Source organism: Platichthys flesus, chromosome 6 (genome assembly GCF_949316205.1).
Source record: "Platichthys flesus chromosome 6, fPlaFle2.1, whole genome shotgun sequence".
Classification (NCBI taxonomy): Eukaryota; Metazoa; Chordata; class Actinopteri; order Pleuronectiformes; family Pleuronectidae; genus Platichthys; species Platichthys flesus.
Window position 1 is genome coordinate 15,577,079 of NC_084950.1, and position 18,508 is coordinate 15,595,586.

An 18,508-nucleotide genomic window follows, 5' to 3' on the forward strand; every position below is an offset into this window, starting at 1 on the left:
GGTATAAGGCACATTCTCCTGTTCTGTACTGAATGTGAGACTTAGGGGCCATGGCGGCGGTATGTGCTCTACTGAGTGGCATTGTTGTTCGTTCATTAGAGTTGGAATTTGATTATGATGAACTGTGAGGAAAGAAACCGTTGCTTTTATGAGGGTTTTTGAGAAGATGTCAGATATACAGTACAAGGCACGGCACATTGATTACAGCTAAAATGTAAAATGTAACCAGAGATTTAAATCCGTATCTAATTTGTGCTTATCGCTTTATTCAGCAGCTTTATTCAAGTAATTACACAAACCTCTTTTTTTGTAGATTGAGGTGAAAGTTTCAAGGCATATGGCTTAACAGACTGAAGACTATTAGTAAACTTTCTTTTTGCTTGTGTTATCTTTGTATTACAACTTGGTTAATGGCAACTAAATGTTTATCCCAAGGTGCTGAAATGTGCCGATCGATTTTTGACAAATCTGACACTGACATGCCATCGATATAATATAGAAAAAACTCGCAATCAAAATATGATCAGTTAATGCAGGATGACCTTGACAACACATTGCCTTCAATCATTCTGAAGCTGCTGTTGTCAGACCAGATTATATAAATTAATTGTGTTTTGCTCGATACAGTTTAGAAACGTATTTTTCTTAAATTGGCCTTTCATATTCAAGAGTCCACATGACTCACATCGATACAAAATGAGGTACCTGTGAGTTGATGGATTTGAGTATAAACTCACTCACACCTTGTGCTTGGTCTTTGGGATCCATTTGTTTTTGGTATCCTATAGTTCATATAGTGTTCATTGGTGGTGGAGCTCAGTGTGTTGTGCTGATGCTGCTACGGGGTCTGTAACGTTCTGTCGCTCTTCTCCGGTGCTTCTGTGCTCTCATCAGAGATGCAGGAGACTTTGTTCTTTCTCTTTAACACATTTTCTATCCAGTTGGAGCTGTGCTGTGTTCTTTCAGCGGAACGAGCGGTAGACAACCTGCTCGTCCTCATGTTCTTGCCTGAGGTGATCAGCTCTCCGTAACCCTGCTGGTGGGAGAAGGCATAAGCAGAGCGACGGGAGCTCGTCCTGCGACTTTGCCTCAGGTTCTGCTCCTGAGGCCGTTGCCTCTTTCTGGACTGTTGGTGACGAACCTGTGGAAATACAGCAGTGGTGGAAGTACTTAGATACAAACCAATACTACAATGTAAGAATATTACATTACAATCATTCTGCAATTCTTGCTTTTAAAATCCTATTTAATTAATCTTGCAAAATATTATCAAAGAGTAGAAATAATTATTCTGCAGAAAAATTGCCATAATGACTGATGACTCTTCATACGGATACATCAATGTAAGCAGTGTTTTACTTTTGTAGCTGGTCGAGATGGAGCTGATCTTTCTTCATACAGTTGAATGCTTAAACTCTGTGTTTTTCAATCTGAATGGGTGATTTGGAAAAAGTGTCCTGTAAAGCACTTTGAGTGGTCATCAAGACCAAAAAAAAATCGCCATTTCTATTTACCATGAGATGATAAACGGATAAGTAAGAAAAGTTTCCGGTTGTGTATTTATTAGTTTGACTTTCCTTTAATCTTTGTTTTTATGCTTGCGACCGGAGACTTATGTTTCGGGCTTGTTAGTGCGTCCATTCCTTTATTGTAGACAAGATAGCTCAAGGATACATTTCTTCAATTTTCGTACAAGCGTTCAGTTTGACTCGAGGATGAATTGATTTGAACTTGGAGGTCAAAGGTCACTGTGACCTCATGAAACCCATTATATGCATAAAAGTTACCGTACCTTATCTGTTGGAGTCGGGAAGAGGTCTATTCTCAGGAAGCTGACGACTAACCCCGGAACCACACACACAACAGTGGTTAGCAGAATGACCAACCATACGCTCTTCTCTGACAGACAGTTACGGGCCGTGCCTGAGGAGACACATTACCTTTATTTGTACTCAATATCCATGCATCAGCTTTTATTATCTCACAATAAACCCAACATACCTACGAATGGGAAATGACTGGGAAAGATGCCGAACATGCCGTTGCTTTGCATCGCAAATAAAATCACAAAGTACAGGGTCAGACTCCCCCATATGAAGAAGTGATTGACAGCTGTCCAGTAGTGTGTGTCAAGTCCAATCTAAAACCAAAGACATGCGTCATAAACACAATTAAAGTCTTAATCTTATTGTAATCAGGGCAACTTTTTGTTTCTATTTAAAGCCGTACCTGAACACTCATGACTATAACCAAGGATGTTGCTATGGTGACAGAAAAAGCTTGTTGGTCGGAAAAGTGGGAGCCGTCCTCTCTCACCATGACAGAGAAGGCTCCATAGGGGATAAAGAAAAGCAGGAAGGACGTGCAGACCCCCTGCAGCGTGCACAGGAAAAACTGACGCTTGTTGAAGAGGAGGTTCTGTTGCCCGGGTCTGTACAGGCTCGGGTGGCGCAGGCTGATGTGGTCGTTGACGTCCTTTAGAAAATAATGAGTGTTATGTTTTTTTTTATAATAGATATTTTATATTGTGGTGAGGGGGAAAGTGACATGTTAAGGTTGGTAAGTGCTTGCAGGAAAATGCACAGGAGGTAATAAGAATATACAGTGTTGTATATGAGATTGGGTTGGTAAGGTTAAAGATTATAGTCAAGTGTAAGTTGAAGTCGACAGTTATAAATATTCCTGACTCAGCAATATCTTTAAAATTAAAATAAAAGTTGGCACTAGGGTTGGCCATTGGAGACTTCGGAAAAAAAGACTTAATTTATTAATGACTAAATAGAAGTCGATGATGTATTACCCTCATATATTCTTACCTGATCAAAAAGCCCCATTGCCAATACTGGCAAAGATGTGTAGACTATATTGAAGAGGGTTATGAACCACTGGTCATACACAGTCTGTGGAAAGAACACGGTGACAGTACATATTTAATTCAACATTAAAAATCCAGAAACATTCACACCAGAAAGGCCTCATGATGTATTGATCATATTCTCACCTGAGCTGAGAAACCACAGAAGAAACCGTACCAGAAGTGGACCAGCGTGAAGGCGAAGTTCTTGTAGAAGAAGTAACACAGGAAGTGACACATGCGGAAGTAGGACCAGCGTCCGTGCACCAGCAGGAGCCGCCGGAGGTACCGAAACTGAGCGAAGGAGTAATCTGACGCCAGAGCGGCCTGCATCCCCTCCTGACCACTGATGCCGACACCGATGTGAGCAGCTGAGGCACAGACACACAAAGTATGGTTCACCAACACTAGAAAGTAAAACATCGAACATCATTGATCGTTGAAATATTGAATTATTCGTGTTAAAAAGGTGTAACCTGTGATGCTAAAAATTGAAATTGGCTGATACACTTTTCCATCTGTTACTAAAACACTTCAAATATGTATGTGACTACATGTATTATATTCATATGGTTGAAATTAACTGCATATTGTCCGGTCAGGTTCAGCTTAGGAAGAGTGCATCTGAATCTCACACAATAAATGCAGCAATACTCTTATTCCTAATTAAATCGTTTTTAAGTTAGTGGAATTTGTGTCCATTGAAGAAGGAGATTTTTGGCTGCCATCTTTGTTTGGATTAAGAATCACAGCATGAGAACGTTCTTGGTGTGTGCAGCAGTAAAACACTTGAGGCACAGACTGGGGCTCCACTTCATGTCGCTCCTCAGGCTGTGTCACTGTCAGACTAAATCTTTCAAAGTGATCGATCCTGATATTTACTCTTGATCATGCTGACGTCATTGGCTCCGTCTCCTATGGCCAGGGTGACGGCCCCCTTGTGCCTCTTCACCAGCTCCACCACCTGAGCTTTCTGCATCGGAGTCACGCGGCAGCAGATGACGGTTTTACACAAACAGGCCAGGTCCAGCAGGACGTGCTCCAGCTGTGGCTCCAGAGCATGAGCCTGCAGGGAGAACACACACTCATCATACTTGTAAAACCTGTCATTATCATCCTATAACATCAACCCCCTGCAGAGGCAACCCCAAGCAGAAGCTGCTGAATGCATCACTTCCATCGAGCTGTTGTGCGACATGCACACTGCTCAAAGCGCGGCGAGGGAGCAGCTCCTCTGAGGAAACGGATGTTAATGAAAACCTGTTATAGCGTTGTGGGCCCTCAGCAGCACAGCAGCTCTCTGCTCATTACAGACTTAGCTCCGTCAGCAGATGCAGAGATGCACGACTCAGCAGACAGCAACACAAACAACTGTTTAATTGAGTACAACCTGCAAGCTGAAAACAAGCACGGGGGAAACAAGCACAATAAAGAAGAGGGTCATCATTTCACTTAACGTAACACATTTGAGTATCTTACCAAACTGTGTCCATTGATGACTAAGGCGTACTCTGCTATAATGGTTTCTTCAAACACAGAGTCTGCGAACACGTCCGACTTCTCAACGTCTCCTGCACTGCCGACTCGACTCAGGTCGAGGATGTGCTCCTTCGCACTTCTGACATGAGAGAAGCCAGGGCGTATGGGACCAGGGGAAAGCCTCCCCCCGAAACAGAATTACAATCTTCAAACAATTATTTTATTATAAAAATTATAAACAGACTGCAGACTGTGAACACACATATAAATAATAGTAAAGTAGTAAATCCTCCACCACCATTCCAGGCACTCACAAGTGGTCAGAGCTAAGTACATATCACCCAGATGCATCCTGAGATCTGACCCAGTGCACATTGGGAAGTGGTCTGGGACAACAGGCTTTACACTGCGTGAACATATGAGGGACCTTCTACTGAGCTGACGTCCACTTGACACTTCTCAGTGTCAAGTGGAAAGTGGAATAAAAAATATATTACGCCTGTAATGTATGAATTTTCCTCATCAACTGGTTAAAATATTTTACTCTTAGGCAAAGATATTTCAAAGATTTTAGACTGCAAGATTGTCCCCTGTGGGGGCCATAAACCCAGTGGCCTATCAGATTTCCTGCTGTGTCATTAGAGGTGAAAGGATAAATGTATAATGTGTCACCTGAGCTGCTGCTGCACCTCCAGCAGAGTGTGGCCAGATATTACAAACACCTCGTTCATGTCGTCTCGCAGCATGTTGCAGGAGTAGCCGATGTTCATAGCAGTCTCTGGAACATCACACACAGTATATATCAGAGCTTGGCCCGCAGATAGTAAAGTTTTATGGTCAATAGGACAGTTACCTAGTTTGTCTCCTGTGAGGACCCAAATTTTGATGTCGGCCCGATTTAGACAGGCGATCGTTTCTGGGACTCCTTCCTGAAGCTTGTCCTCTATTGCTGTGGCTCCTAGAAGCTTCAACCAGAACAGCAGTCAGTCTGCAGACTCTAAATGAGTTCGACCAATTCAGGGATGTAAAGGAGAAGCTGTCGATTTTACCTTCAAGCCCTGCTCGATCTCCTCGTAGAGAACCGCCAGCTGATCCTCCCGGTTCTCAATCACAGTGCCGGCGAACAGAAGCTTCTCCATCCAAACTTCAAATTCCTTTTCATCTAGGTCTTTGTAGGCCAGAGCTAATGTCCGGAGGCCTTCTCCCCCAAATTCCTGCAGGGGGAAGAAAAGTCTCAAAATCTGGTGTGCAACTAAATAAAGAATAATAATGTATGTAATTATAATATAACTACTGTATAACTATGGCAGATGACATGTCATTGTACAATCTACAATTTCTGAACTGAGTTAATACAGACCCATGGTGCATATTGCATAGTGCACTTATGTCACTGAGTTATTTCAATCCAAACACTCACACTCAGATGCTCTGAGGTTGTGTACATGAGGTCTTCACTGGATGGATCCAGACGGTCGAAGATAACAGTGTCGGCTCCTTTGGAGTAAAGTTTAATTTGACCTTGTGGATTTCTCACTGTAAAACACAGGAAGAGAACAAACATTAGTTAAGAAATCAGATCTTATCACCATACAAACAACAAAGAATAACCCTGAGATAAAAGATTGCAAAAAAAATGTATGTACATAAAAAACTGAAAAGGCTATTTGAAAATTTTGATAAATTACTGAACACTCTACCACTGTCTGGTAAGGCTTTATAAACTGTAATTAATGGCTCTATTAATGGTTATTAAATCCTTTTAGCAATGATTTATAGATCAGTAAGTTATTAATGCAACTTTAGGGTTGCCAGGTTGTGGAAAATCCTCCTCCAGTATTACACTTTGCCAGCCCTTGTGCTCAGGTAAACCTGTAAATGTTAATTAATCGTCAATAAAGGCTTAAAAAACTAGCCACTACACATTTGTTATGAATATTAATACACTGTTTTTGAATTATTTTTGTCTAGATGTCCTGCAGCTCTTTTCTCAAAGGCTCAAATATTCACCACATGATAAAGCCATTAATCACTGCTTTATAAACATTTTATAAATTATACCTTATCAAAAAGTCGTACCAAAATAAAGATGTTAGAAATACGAAGTGGGATTCATTTCATTTTCCTGATTGTTAATCTGCATGAAAGCTACTACGAGCGCATGAACTAGAGCATTGCTGTTAAAAGTGAAGACCTAACCAATGACACTCATTCTCTTGCGCACGTTGTTGAAGTCCAGTATGGCCAGCAACTGGTAGGTGACGGCCTGCCCCATCTCAAAGAGAGTGATGGTCTCTGGGGTTCGAGCCCGGAAGACAAACCCAAAGTTCCGTGCCGCGGTCACAAGAGCTCCCTCATCCGGTGACTGAGCCTGGTACACTAGATGTCCTTCATGTCAACAGAAACATCGTTCAGAAAATACCCTAATAAACTGAGTGGCTATGTGCTTGTATCACTACAACTCCTGTGTGTGTTTGTGTTTTACCTTCGGTCTTCTCCTCTGGCATCACCGTGTGGCACAAAGCCAGCAGCCTGAAGAACTCCTGCACTGCAGGATCCTCCAGTTTTACAGCTTCCACCAGGCTGCTGTCGTAAAACTTAAACCTTCGGTCACATAGAGGGTTGAAGGAAAAGTCCACACAAGCTGATCTCTGAGGGGACATTCTCACCATCAGTATGGACGGTAGAATATGAATATAGTATTAGAGAGTTAGTAAATTAGCTATTTTAACATACTTACCTCTGTATATTCCATCTTTTGGTCAAATTCATCATAAATATCACCTACGAGACAGAAAAATGAATGAGTTGAACATCTTGGTCAAATATTATCGAAATGCTGCGCTGCCTGTGTGATTGTTGTTTATAAATATACTTCTCAATAGGGCTTTTAAGACTGAATTAAAACAGATGAACCAGTAATTGAGCACATTATGATTTCATACAAACAAAGTAAAAGCAATCAGTGGTTTCCAGTAGAGTTTGAATGATGTGTTTCATGGAAGGCTTCACGGAAGTCTGAAAAAACCTTTCTGCCATCATGAAACTGTCCTCTAAAAGTAACAGGATACAGTTGCTATAAAGGGAGGCGTCTCATGATGTGATATATTTTTTTACATATCAGCAAGTCAATGTGGTCTTCTAGAGGTCTGATGGAGAGGTCTCCACTTAAAACGATTAATCATTTGGAAAATTCCAAGTAAATGGAATTAAAATAAGGTTTTCTTGCTCTATTTTAAAGAATTTAATTTAATATTTGAGTTAATTACTTCTTAATCCCAAAGTAAGCGAATCATTTACATTTTCAAACAGTAATATAAGTTATTTCAGTGTATCACAAAGCTCTGTACCATATGTCTGTCCATCAATGGAGCACTTGCTGAACACCATGATGTTTTGGGTGAGGGTGCCGGTCTTGTCGGAGAAGATGAACTGCACCTGGCCCAGCTCCTCGTTCAGGGTGGTGGTGCGAGCTACAGCTGCAGTGTTCGTCTGACCGTGGTACATTCTCTTGTCCCAGTTAATGAAGTAACTGTGACCGAGCCGCAGGACCTCCACACTGAAGGAGAGTTCATACAGCTCATTGTATAATACAACTTATCCATGTTTATTTTTTCAAAATAAGATGTCCCCTGCTTGAACAGAGTGACCATAGAGACATCTTTATTGAGATCACCACCATTTCAAAAGATACTATCTCTGTTGATTGATTGACTGAAGAACAGCTCATCAGGAAACCTCACAGTTGACACTGCACTTCCTCAGACCAGCACCTACTCACCCACCAAGTCGATCGGATGAGCGATTATTGGGAAAATTTGAATTAACACACAGAGACAGAGAGACACTCCTCCATTTATAAGTAGGATGATTAAATGAAATGTAAGACTTTTGCAGACAGGTGCATGTTCTTTGACTGTACCTGACATACAGTGAGATGGGCACAACAGTGTTGAGGTTGATGATGTAGGACCAGAAGGTGAGGAAGCCAGAAAAAACAGCGCTGCTCTGAAACTCCGTCCAAGGCAAGAACACCTGGAACCTTCTGCCGATCCGACTCTCCCAGATCGTGTTCCCAATGGCCAAAATAACTCCCATGCAAATGAGTAAGGCAAAGATCTGAAATACAGAATCAGCGTTGATTGTTGATATCGAAGGTTGTCCCTTAACTTTCATAACAACTGTGCTAGACTCTCAGTACACAGACACATGTCTCAAATGCTTCTTCTCAGGACTGAGTGGATGTACACACTACGCTTGACTGACACGTCCCTCATGCTCTGATTTGTTTTGTGGGGCCCACTCTAATGGGACAACTTGCTCTTACTATAAATGACATCACATATCTGAGCTGGTCTAATTAACCCGAACACATGAAAGCACGGTGGGCTGAGCCTTTAAAGGAGACATCGTTTTAAATATGGGTTGCTAGTTGAAAATGTTTGCATGCTCCAGTGTTCAGAAAACACAACACTGTCCTCAGACTGTCCGTTGCTGGAGCTCCTCTTTTCAGCCTCTGTCCGAAAAGCTTGGTTTTTGCTACTGTTTCTTTAAGAACCCCCCCCCCCCATCTCCCAATAAAGCTCAGTGTGCTCGGATTGGCCCGTTGGCTCAGTTTGTTGTCATTGATCAGCTGCTTCCACCATTGGTAAGAAATGTCAGCCTCCGTTGTTGCTTTGCCTGACATTTTTAGGGGTGAGTGTAAGACTAGACACAATGTGTTATTGTGCAAACCCATCACAGTGATGCAAAAGTATAGGCTGTGTGACTGACGCAGCATTTCAGGAGCTTCAGACCGCCCCTTCTGATTAATTGGAAAAATATAGTGTGTACAAGTCCATGAATAAGCAAACTGCGGCTCACCCAAAGAACCAGTGTGTTCATGAGTTTGTCAATACTTGTTCTCTTAAATTTAGTTATTCCACAGTTCTGCATCAGTTTGGTTTGCAGCCCTGTTGAATAAAGAGGAAACATCATCAGTGAAGAAACAGTCTGAGCAACCGGAGGGTTCGTGGGAAAGTCAGAGAGAGAAATACACAAGAAAAAAAGGCTCATGGACGTGGTGAATGAAAAACATTTAAATATCTTACCAGCAAATATCACCATTCCAAAGCAGCACTCAGTGTTTCTGAGTACACAGCCTCGCAGCAGCATCCTGTCATTATCCAGAGGGTATTTCTTGTCTCTCCAGCATAATGTTCCGATGAATTTATCCAGCTTGTTGTTCGGTGGCTCACAATCGACTTCTCCTGAAAACCACAGTTAAAGGAGTTCCAGAGAACAACAGTCAACAACATGCATTACAGAAAATGTACAAACTTAAATGTCATAAATGCACATACAGCAAAAATGTACATGAATTAATATTCCAAACATCATCTCACCATCAAAGTCCATCAGCTTTGAAACATCTCCCAAGTCTGAGGTGACGGTCAAGGCCTGACGAACTTTCAGATTTGTCTCTCTGTGAGGGGAAAAGTGGAAAATGGAAAAGTATTCTAATGTGACATATAAATGTAGGACTCAACCAGTTACAGCCACATTATTTACATGTCTCATTTTCTCACAGTTTCCAACTCCACACCATTATATCATGTTTTATAGTTTTACTTAAAAAAAAAAATCCAGTACAGCACTTACCCATCTAGATCTGCCGTCTCAATGTAACACAGTCCATTGGGCTCACTGCTACAGAGGAGGAGGATGTCTGCCTGAGAGTAAAACTTATATGAAACACTAATGAGAAAATGCAAAACATTGTTCACCACTGAACCTGAAAGAGCAGCAGATTCTGGGTCTCCCAATAACTATTCCCTGCATTATATATCGACATAAAGACACAGAAATGAACCTACACCAAAAAATTGTTTCACAAATTGAAAAAGGAAATTCGACACTCTGAATGTATGAGCAGCATCTAATTGGTATTACTGCACACAACACAATAGCACAATTTACTCACGGCAACAAACTGATTATTCTCTAGTTTGATGATGTCCCCAACTCGAACGTTCATCCATTTCTCATTCTGCAAACTTGGGAACAAAAAGCACAAGAACTTACAAATATACCCATGAAATGTCGTTGAAAATAAAAAGTATACAATCATTTGTGCAGGTGATTTGAATATTTTTTTACGTCATACCTTCCCCTTATGAGAACCTGAGACTGACGGTTGTTGACTTGCTTGTCGTTCTTGTGTCGGAACTGAAATTAAAGAAGTAAAAATGACCATGGGAGATACGGGAAGAGCATTTAAAAGAGCTTACAAACACAAACTGATCTGGATAAACTGACGTAGTCGTCTGTGGCGTCCTTCACAGCTGTGATTAGCAGCACCAACAACAAAGGCACGATGGTCGTGAACCAGGACAGGGAGGATATCGCTGGAATAAGCTATGTGAAAGGAAAAAATCTGAAGTTGGTCATAGGATAAATCAACATGTGGAAGCAGATTTTCTCCTCACACACAGAGTTTCTCTTACCTGCAGTATCAACAGCACTATGAAGTAAGCATTGGCCACTCTCTGCAGCTGCTCAAACAAGTTGAGGGGCAGGAAGGTGAGGATGTTGTACTTTGAGGTTTTGATCTGATTGTCCTGAATAAAGACACATTTAGAAATAAATACAGATCAGCCTGAGCTCATGGATGATGCATATAAAAAGAGATGTTGCGATGTCTACTTACAGCATATGAGAACTTGTCATTGTAGTCCCGTGCATTGGCTTTCACGTGGCGTTCCCTCTCTACATGCAGAGAAAGAACCTTTGTTAATATGAGGAGCCCTGCAGGTTTTCTGCCATGACGAGTTAACACGTCTGCTGGGACAGAGACGTGTTGTAGTTGCAGTTTCTGTGTCTCCCTCATGTCCTCAGGTACAAATTACTTTAGACAGAGTTCTATTAAAGGCCAATCTCTCATACAGGAAGGGGACTCAAAACAGACCAAATTTAAAGAGAGATCATCATCATCATCATCATCATCATCATCATCATCATCATCATCATCATCATCATCATCATCATCATTACAATCCTCATCATCCTCATCATCAACATCATCACTACTTTCTGATATCAGAAGCACTTCCAGCATCAAGTGCTAGTTTTAAACAGCTTCAAATGAATGTACTGAATGTTGTAATTTGGGGCCATACAACTTAAGTTTAATTAAATTGGATTTAAGTGTCACTTTATTCAATGGCATTCAGTAATATTTCATAATTATAAACATCATTTGTTGTCACAATTTGGTCCCACTTCTCTGTGAATGCAAAAAGCTATTTCTATTGTTTACTATTAGAGTTCTTTCATATAGATCGCATCATACAACATTTTAAATGGGCATATTTGTGTCTACAGCAAGATAAATAAATATGAATGACCATAACCCTCAAAAATGGCAGATGGAACAAGCCTGAGACTTCACTGAAGACATCATCCACACTTAAAGCTTTGGCATTCATCTCATGGCTCATACGTCAAGGTGATGCATTAAGACTCATTGTCATGCTCGACCATGCTTTTTAAAACGTCCCAAGAGGAAGCATATTAAATTATGAAACCATTACCTTTCCACATAAAGCGATGCCTGAAGGAGCTCAACGCTAGATCAGTTGTTTCCAAACTACCTTAAATCATTGTTGAATTATGCATGATAGACATGCAGAGATGCTGCAACAGGATAGAGCCTCCCACAAAACAGACTGCCCTCATCCTCCTATCAGTTACTATAACAATCAATTATTTAAAAAAGGCTTTTGTTGTTTGAAGGCTTCACTCTGCTTAAGCATTTGATTAGAAGATGCATCAATGCCATGTTGTTTTTCTAATAAAGCACAAAGTGATTCAGTTTTCTGATTCCTGAAGGAGTTTTACTTCTTTAGAAGAGACTTCTACAGACTCTTGAGTCAGCCTGCATGTCCGAACAGCACTGGGATATCATGCACCGGCGAAATTAATCACAATTGCCTTAGGAAATATTTCACACCACTGAGACTCAACGTTGATACAGTAACAATAATAACAACAATTTTAACAAATGTGAACAACTTATTAATGTAAAACCAGATTTATTGTTCCTAACCTATTTTAGATGGTTTAAGAAAACCTCATGCATTAACTGAATACTGCAATATGTTGTTTATCTATTGTTGTAACATTTAATATAGACTATATATTAAATGTTACAATAAATGACCTGCTCCTTCATAAAAACAAAAAAAAAATGTTTACTTTGTTGAATAAAGGAAGTGAAAATGAATAGAAAATATGTGTCTTACCAACCAAAGTATTTCTCCTCCAGAATGCCATCTTGTCCAGGGACCTCCTGCTCCTTGCCTTGAAAGACACAATAACCATCTATGTGACTGCCTACAATAACAAAAAGTGTGGTGCTGACCATTCTACAGAGGAGCACAAGTGGAGTGGATGTGTTGGAGGAGGAACAAGTCAGTAATAATCGGAGGCAATAGGAAGCAAAGTGGTGTCTGGTTTATTTTGTCTTGAGACCATCTCCAGCAGCAGATAAATTCCCAGTGAGCGGTCTTCTTAGTGAAAAGTCCCAAGTACAAACATCCCTCAGACTTGATGTACAGTTTAATAATTTTTTAAGGAATTGGTTCTTTTTGTGTTTGGTTATATCATGGTAATATTTCTAAAGACTGCCTCCATTTCTCCTTTCCTTGCATAAGTTTTTCATAGGCGCATCCTTGTGTTTCCTCCATGTATCCTCTGGTTCACCTGTATTTATTCCGTGCTGCAGGCTTGCGTAGGTCCGTCCCCTGTGAAGACCAGCATCAATTACCCCTGATCCAGCGCGGAGAAATGCGCTCCCTGGGCCACGGGGATGAGCCACGCTGCCATGGGTGGAAGCAGTTCCGACTCATGGGTGAGGATGGGGGGGGGGGGGGGGGTTGATGCACCAGTTGTGTCCCTAACATTTCAAAAGACAGATTCGCCATCTCGACTGTATTCAGAGAATCTTTTTAAATGGAACCGCGCTGTTTGACTCATTACGGTAAAACCAGCTTTGTAACTTTACTTTCACAATTCGATCTTCAAACACATTTCACGCAGTCTTTTTGGTTTGTTTTGTTTTTATTAATTTATCACCCAACAATTTGCAGCCGCTTTTAAAAGCACAACTGAATTCACAACTATGTCTCGTCTTCCTGGGGATAACGGTGGTTATTTTGATGATAGCAGTCTTATAAAGTAGTTCAGTTTACAGTTATTAAACTGATCCTAATTCCACCTATCCTTAAAAAGGGAATATGTGCATATGTCCTGTAAAGCCCATATGATTGTTTGATAGACCTATAGATTGACTTCGAAACAGGTATTACATACCAATACACAGGTGAGTCTTTAACCTCTGATCATCAGCTTTTTTTTAGGGATATACCCTCTCTCCCTTTACTACAATTCAAACTCTTTTTACTTTAAACTGGGAAATTAAACTTCACTCTAATGCTCTGCATTATTCATGAGATATCCTTCACCAGAAATCTTTTAATCTGAATCAAAGTGATGGACTGAGAGAGGGACAAAAATGTCACACTGTTTGAGTTATTAGGGCCCGAGCACTGACAGACAGTAAAAATTAAATTAAATTAAATTAAATTAAATTAAATTAAATTAAATTAAATTAATTAATTTGATTTAATTTAATTTAATTTAAAAATCATTAAATTAAATTACAAAAAAAAAGAAAAAAAGAAACTGCGCCCGCACATCCTGCGCAGATGCCTACTGCGCACATTCTGCGCAGAAGCCTACTGCACATTCTGCGCAGATGCCCATTGCGCACATCCTGCACATAAGCCCACTGCGCATATCCTGTTGTCCTGAATGAGCTTTGCTAATGAAAGAATTACGGTGGCCCTGAGAGCTCAACAAACAGCAACTTAAGAAAACACATGCAAGTTGACAAAACACAAGCAAAGTAAAAAAACATCTTCTTCAATTTCACAACACAACACATTACAGTAAGGCGCAGCAAATAGAAAAATGCGCTGCAAATAGACAAACGCGCTGCAAGTAGAGGAGAAAACACAACGGAAGTGTTTCCAGGGGACAGCTAAAAGTGATGGACACTGCTGCCACAGGAGACAATAAAATGTCCAATACATCTTGCAAATTCGGTTCCTCACAGGGGTCTGCCGAACGCAGCTATTCAGCCCCTCTGCAGTGGCTGTACAGTACAGTGTTATTCATATGTTTCGCGAACGCTGAACTTAACAAATCAGTTTTCATATTTGCAGAGGTGTAAAAAGTACTGAAAAATTGTACTCAAGTAAAAGTACCTTTACTTTGATGAAATTTTACTTAAGTACAACTAAAAGTACCCATCTAAAAATCTACTCAAGTAAAAGTAAAAAGTAGTTAATTTAAAATGTACTTTAAGTAAAAGTTACTTAGTTACTTCCAACAACTTGATGGGGGCCGCTCCTATACAGTGCAAAAAAGGACAAGGTTTCATAAATCCAATCCAAAAACAGTTATTTTCAATTAAAGGAGAATCTTTACAAATATAAGTGACATGTCAAGATATAAACCACATGACAGCTAAAATAAAAAGTTTAAATGCCGCTGTCCCACTGTATATTTCAACTTTTGGTTAAACTTTGGTCCACCTTTCGAGCACTAGTCTACAAACTTCTTGTTGAGTTTGAGCAGCAGCTGATTTTCAATGTGAGTAGAGCTCATCCGGGCTCGCTTTGCAGTGAACAGCAGCACAGCTGAAGAGTTGCTCGCAGGCGGCCGAGGCAGGTAGGCCAGTGTTGAGTGTCAGGCAGTGTTGTGCATGAACAAGTTCAAAAGAACGCATTCATTGAACATGTTCATTTTTATGAGAACGTTTAACTGAATGCAACTTAATGACAAATAATTAATTTGAACGGTGAACAAGTTCATATTATCTGAGGTCTAGATAAAACGTTACAGAATGTTTGCCTTCTCCTGAGGAGAGACGCTGTCTTGAGATCATTGTTGTGTTTATTTGAAAATAAATGCAGTCTTACAGGGCAAAATACCGTCTGAAACTTTCAATTCCGTTTCCATGGGAAATTGTTTGAAAAATAAATATATATTATTTTTTTTTTGGGGGGGGGGGGGGGGGGGGGGGGGGCACCAAGAGTGAAGCTTGCATAGAGCGGCAAATGTCCTAGGGCCGGGCCTGTGTAGCGCAGTCATTCTCAAACTGTGTGGTGCGCGGAGTCATAACAGGTTGTGCTCGCGACCGGGAGGGGAAAATGCGAGGCGAAACTAATATTATAGCCGAACTAATGTTTTGACGTCCGCATCTCTTTAACGGCGGAGCAGTAAACAAATCGCTCTTCCGCCGTAGCCAGGGGTAGGCAACCCGCAGCTCTCCAGCCAAGGGCGCCTCTGTAGCCGCTCTGCAGTGGCTCCCTGTGCAGTGTTGTGCATGTCGCGCATATTTTTCGCGAACAGTGAGCTTTACGATCAGTTTTCGTATGTTGAACGTGCACGTGAGGGAACGTCACCCACTCTATGCAGCATCTACCACTGCAGTGAAAATTGCCTTGCGCCTTGAACTATGTTTTTTTTTTTACTCAGTAACGGATGTAATTTCCAATGTAGCGAAGTACAATACTTCTGTCAAATCTACTTAAGTAAAAGTAAAATTACCCATTTAAAAAACTACTCAAAAAATTACAAAGTACACAAAAAACTACTCAATTACAGTAACTTGAGTAAATGTAATTCGTTACTTTACACCTCTGCATATTTGTTAAGTTCAGCACCATACAGTGGAACCGAATTTGTACGGTGTATTGGACGTTTTTGTGTCTGCTATGGCAGCAATGTCCATCACTTTTAGCTGTCCTCTGGAAACCCTTCCGTTGTGTTTTCTCCTCTACTTGCAGCGCGTTTGTCTATTTGCAGCGCGTTTGTCTATTTGCAGTGCGTTTGTCTATTTAAAGCGCGTGTGTCTATTTGCAGCGCGTTTGTCTATTTGCTGCGCGTTTCTGTAATGTGTTGTGTTGTGAAATTTATGAAGATGTTTTCTTACTCGCTTGTGTTTTGTCAACTTGCATGTGTTTTCGTTGCTGTTCGTTGAGCTCTCAGGGCCACCGTAGTATTCTGAACAGAACAGTGAAATAAAAGTCCTGTGTAAAGAAAAAGAACAAGTCATCAATTATAAGACACAACGCAGAGTTTTAACACACCAAGAGGAGACCGGTAACATATTAACAGTTCTATGTATTTGACTTGTGTTGTACAGGTTGTGTCCAGCGGAAGTTATTTTCCTGACCGAGTACTGCTCTGTGATGAAACCTTTGGTAAAGGCCTTAATCATTCTTCAGTCAGAGACCAACACACACTTGGGGTGGCTTCTCCCGTCGATCTTTGAGTTAAAGGCAAAACTCAGCAGGCAGGAGACATCCACCATGATGTGCCTGCCACTCGGCATGGTGTCCCAAAGCGCTTTGGAGAGATGCTGGAAGACCCAGAGCTGATCGCAGCAGCAATCCTTCTACCAAAGTTTAAAACTGGCTCGACTGAGAGGACTGATATCATAGAAGCAGGTATGATTTCATTTTTTAATATCATACTGCAACCAATTGTTTACTGTAGTTCTCGCCATTTGTTTTCAGCCGATACAATGTTAGAAATGCTATTATTCTGTATATACTGTAGGTCTGTCATCTCAAGTAGCTATTTAAAGTTATTTCTGTGTTATGATGCACTCTTAATGGCAGCTCAATACTTAATTGTCAGAAATGTTGTTTGTCATTGAACAGGTCTAGTCTATGTCAGACAACACCTTGACCGGATGGTAGAGGCTGGGGTGGAGCAAGTTGGACAACATTCATCAGATGAAGGTGATTCTTTGCCTTAATGAAGTCCAGAAGGTCAGAAGGTACAGGGGAGTTAGAAGGGTACCTAGCCTGTGTCTCAGTCAATATGAATCTGCTGATCTGTGAGCGACTCCTCAGCTGTGCTGGATTGCTGTTCATTGCAAAGCGAGCCCGGATGAGCTCTACTCACCTTGAAAATCAGCTGCGGCTCAAACTCAACAAGAAGTTTGTAGACTAGTGCAATAAAGGTGGACCAAAGTTTAACCAAAAGTTTAAATACACAGTGGGACAGCAGCATTTTAACCTTTTATTTTAGCTGTCATGTAGTTCATGTCTTGACATGTCCTCCCAAAAGTTCTTAAATGTTGTAATGACATGTTAAATGTTTAATGTTTGACATGATTAATGTCATTGCAATTATATTTGTAAAGATTCTCCTTTAATTAAAAATAACTTTTATGGGATTTGATTTATGACCCCTTGACCCTTTTGCACTGTATAGGTCAAGTTGTTGGAAGTAACTAAGTAAATTTTACTTAAAGTACATTCTAAATGAACTACTTTTTACTTTTACTTGGGTAGATTTTTAGATGGGTTACTTTTACTTGTACTTCAGTAAAATTTCATCAAAGTAAAGGTACTTTACCTGAAGGCAACTGTCTTCTCTGCTTGTAACCACAATGGCATATCCATATATGATGCAGGCTGGATGGGGAAATAACAAAACACAGAGGAGCAGCTGGTAAATCGAGGCTAGCCATTGAGGGATAGGTTTAGATCCCTCAATTCGATGGGAAAAATGTTTTGTTAGGCTATGTTAGAGTTAGTCCTTTTAAACCCTTACATCAGACGTATGGAAACTTATTTAAACCCTTGTCATGGGTCATTTCTTCAATAAGAAGTCTTAGCTTCCATAGATCCAATGTGTCCAAACGCACCACGGTTTACAGTTGAATATTATGAACTTGAGTATGTGTATAATGTCTCCTTGTAAAGTGGGACTTGTGTAGAATAAATGACGAGTGACAGATGGCAGCACAGCTCCTGGTTTGTGTTTATCAAGCCGTCTCCCTCTTCCCATCTCCTCTCTTCACAGTCTTCATACAACCCGGGACAAAATGCTGACTCCCCCTCTCTAGTGGGCTCTCCCCAGATACAGCCAATAAATGCACAGTCACAGAGTCGCCCGGTGAGTGTCCCTCCAGTGTTTCATTTACACCTCACCCACCTCAGAGCAACCAGCTGTTGTGATTGTAATGATTACCGTTGTTGAGAGTTGGGACTTTGTCCGTAATGGAGGGTTTCTGTGCTGGCTGTAGATATTTTATATGTAATAAGTTATGAA

The 18,508-nt window shown here is 40.7% G+C and overlaps 1 protein-coding gene and 1 long non-coding RNA gene across 2 annotated transcripts; one reads left to right on the forward strand and one right to left on the reverse strand.

Moving 5' to 3' along the window:
• Positions 1-838: 838 nt before the first annotated feature.
• atp8b4 (ATPase phospholipid transporting 8B4) lies at positions 839-13,198 on the reverse strand. Its single transcript, XM_062389717.1, has 28 exons — positions 13,140-13,198; positions 12,620-12,738; positions 11,022-11,080; positions 10,819-10,932; positions 10,631-10,729; positions 10,479-10,540; positions 10,296-10,368; positions 9,974-10,044; positions 9,718-9,797; positions 9,424-9,582; positions 9,197-9,285; positions 8,256-8,452; positions 7,684-7,892; positions 7,074-7,117; positions 6,819-6,984; positions 6,533-6,721; positions 5,754-5,869; positions 5,383-5,547; positions 5,187-5,298; positions 5,006-5,111; positions 4,334-4,472; positions 3,737-3,920; positions 3,002-3,225; positions 2,817-2,900; positions 2,230-2,475; positions 2,002-2,140; positions 1,793-1,923; positions 839-1,141 (listed from the first exon to the last, which is right to left on the reverse strand). Exons 1-28 carry the CDS (start codon positions 13,196-13,198, stop codon positions 839-841), a joined length of 3,738 nt encoding a protein of 1,245 aa, XP_062245701.1.
• Positions 13,199-16,804: 3,606 nt separating this feature from the next.
• LOC133954812 (uncharacterized) lies at positions 16,805-18,346 on the forward strand. The gene is made up of 3 exons (XR_009920822.1): positions 16,805-16,890; positions 17,107-17,187; positions 18,260-18,346. It is a non-coding gene; the product is annotated as an uncharacterized LOC133954812 (long non-coding RNA).
• The last annotated feature ends 162 nt before the right edge of the window (positions 18,347-18,508 follow it).

Bases quoted from the DNA above. Each gene is read 5' to 3' on its own strand.
- atp8b4 (XM_062389717.1), bottom strand. From the start codon at position 13,198: ATGGCAGCGTGGCTCATCCCCGTGGCCCAGGGAGCGCATTTCTCCGCG. The intron at 10,045-10,295 runs GTGAGTAAATTG...TTTTACTCTCAG, and splicing joins AGAATAATCAGTTTGTTGCC to GCAGACATCCTCCTCCTCTG. The intron at 6,985-7,073 runs GTAAGTATGTTA...ATGTCCCCTCAG, and splicing joins AAAAGATGGAATATACAGAG to AGATCAGCTTGTGTGGACTT.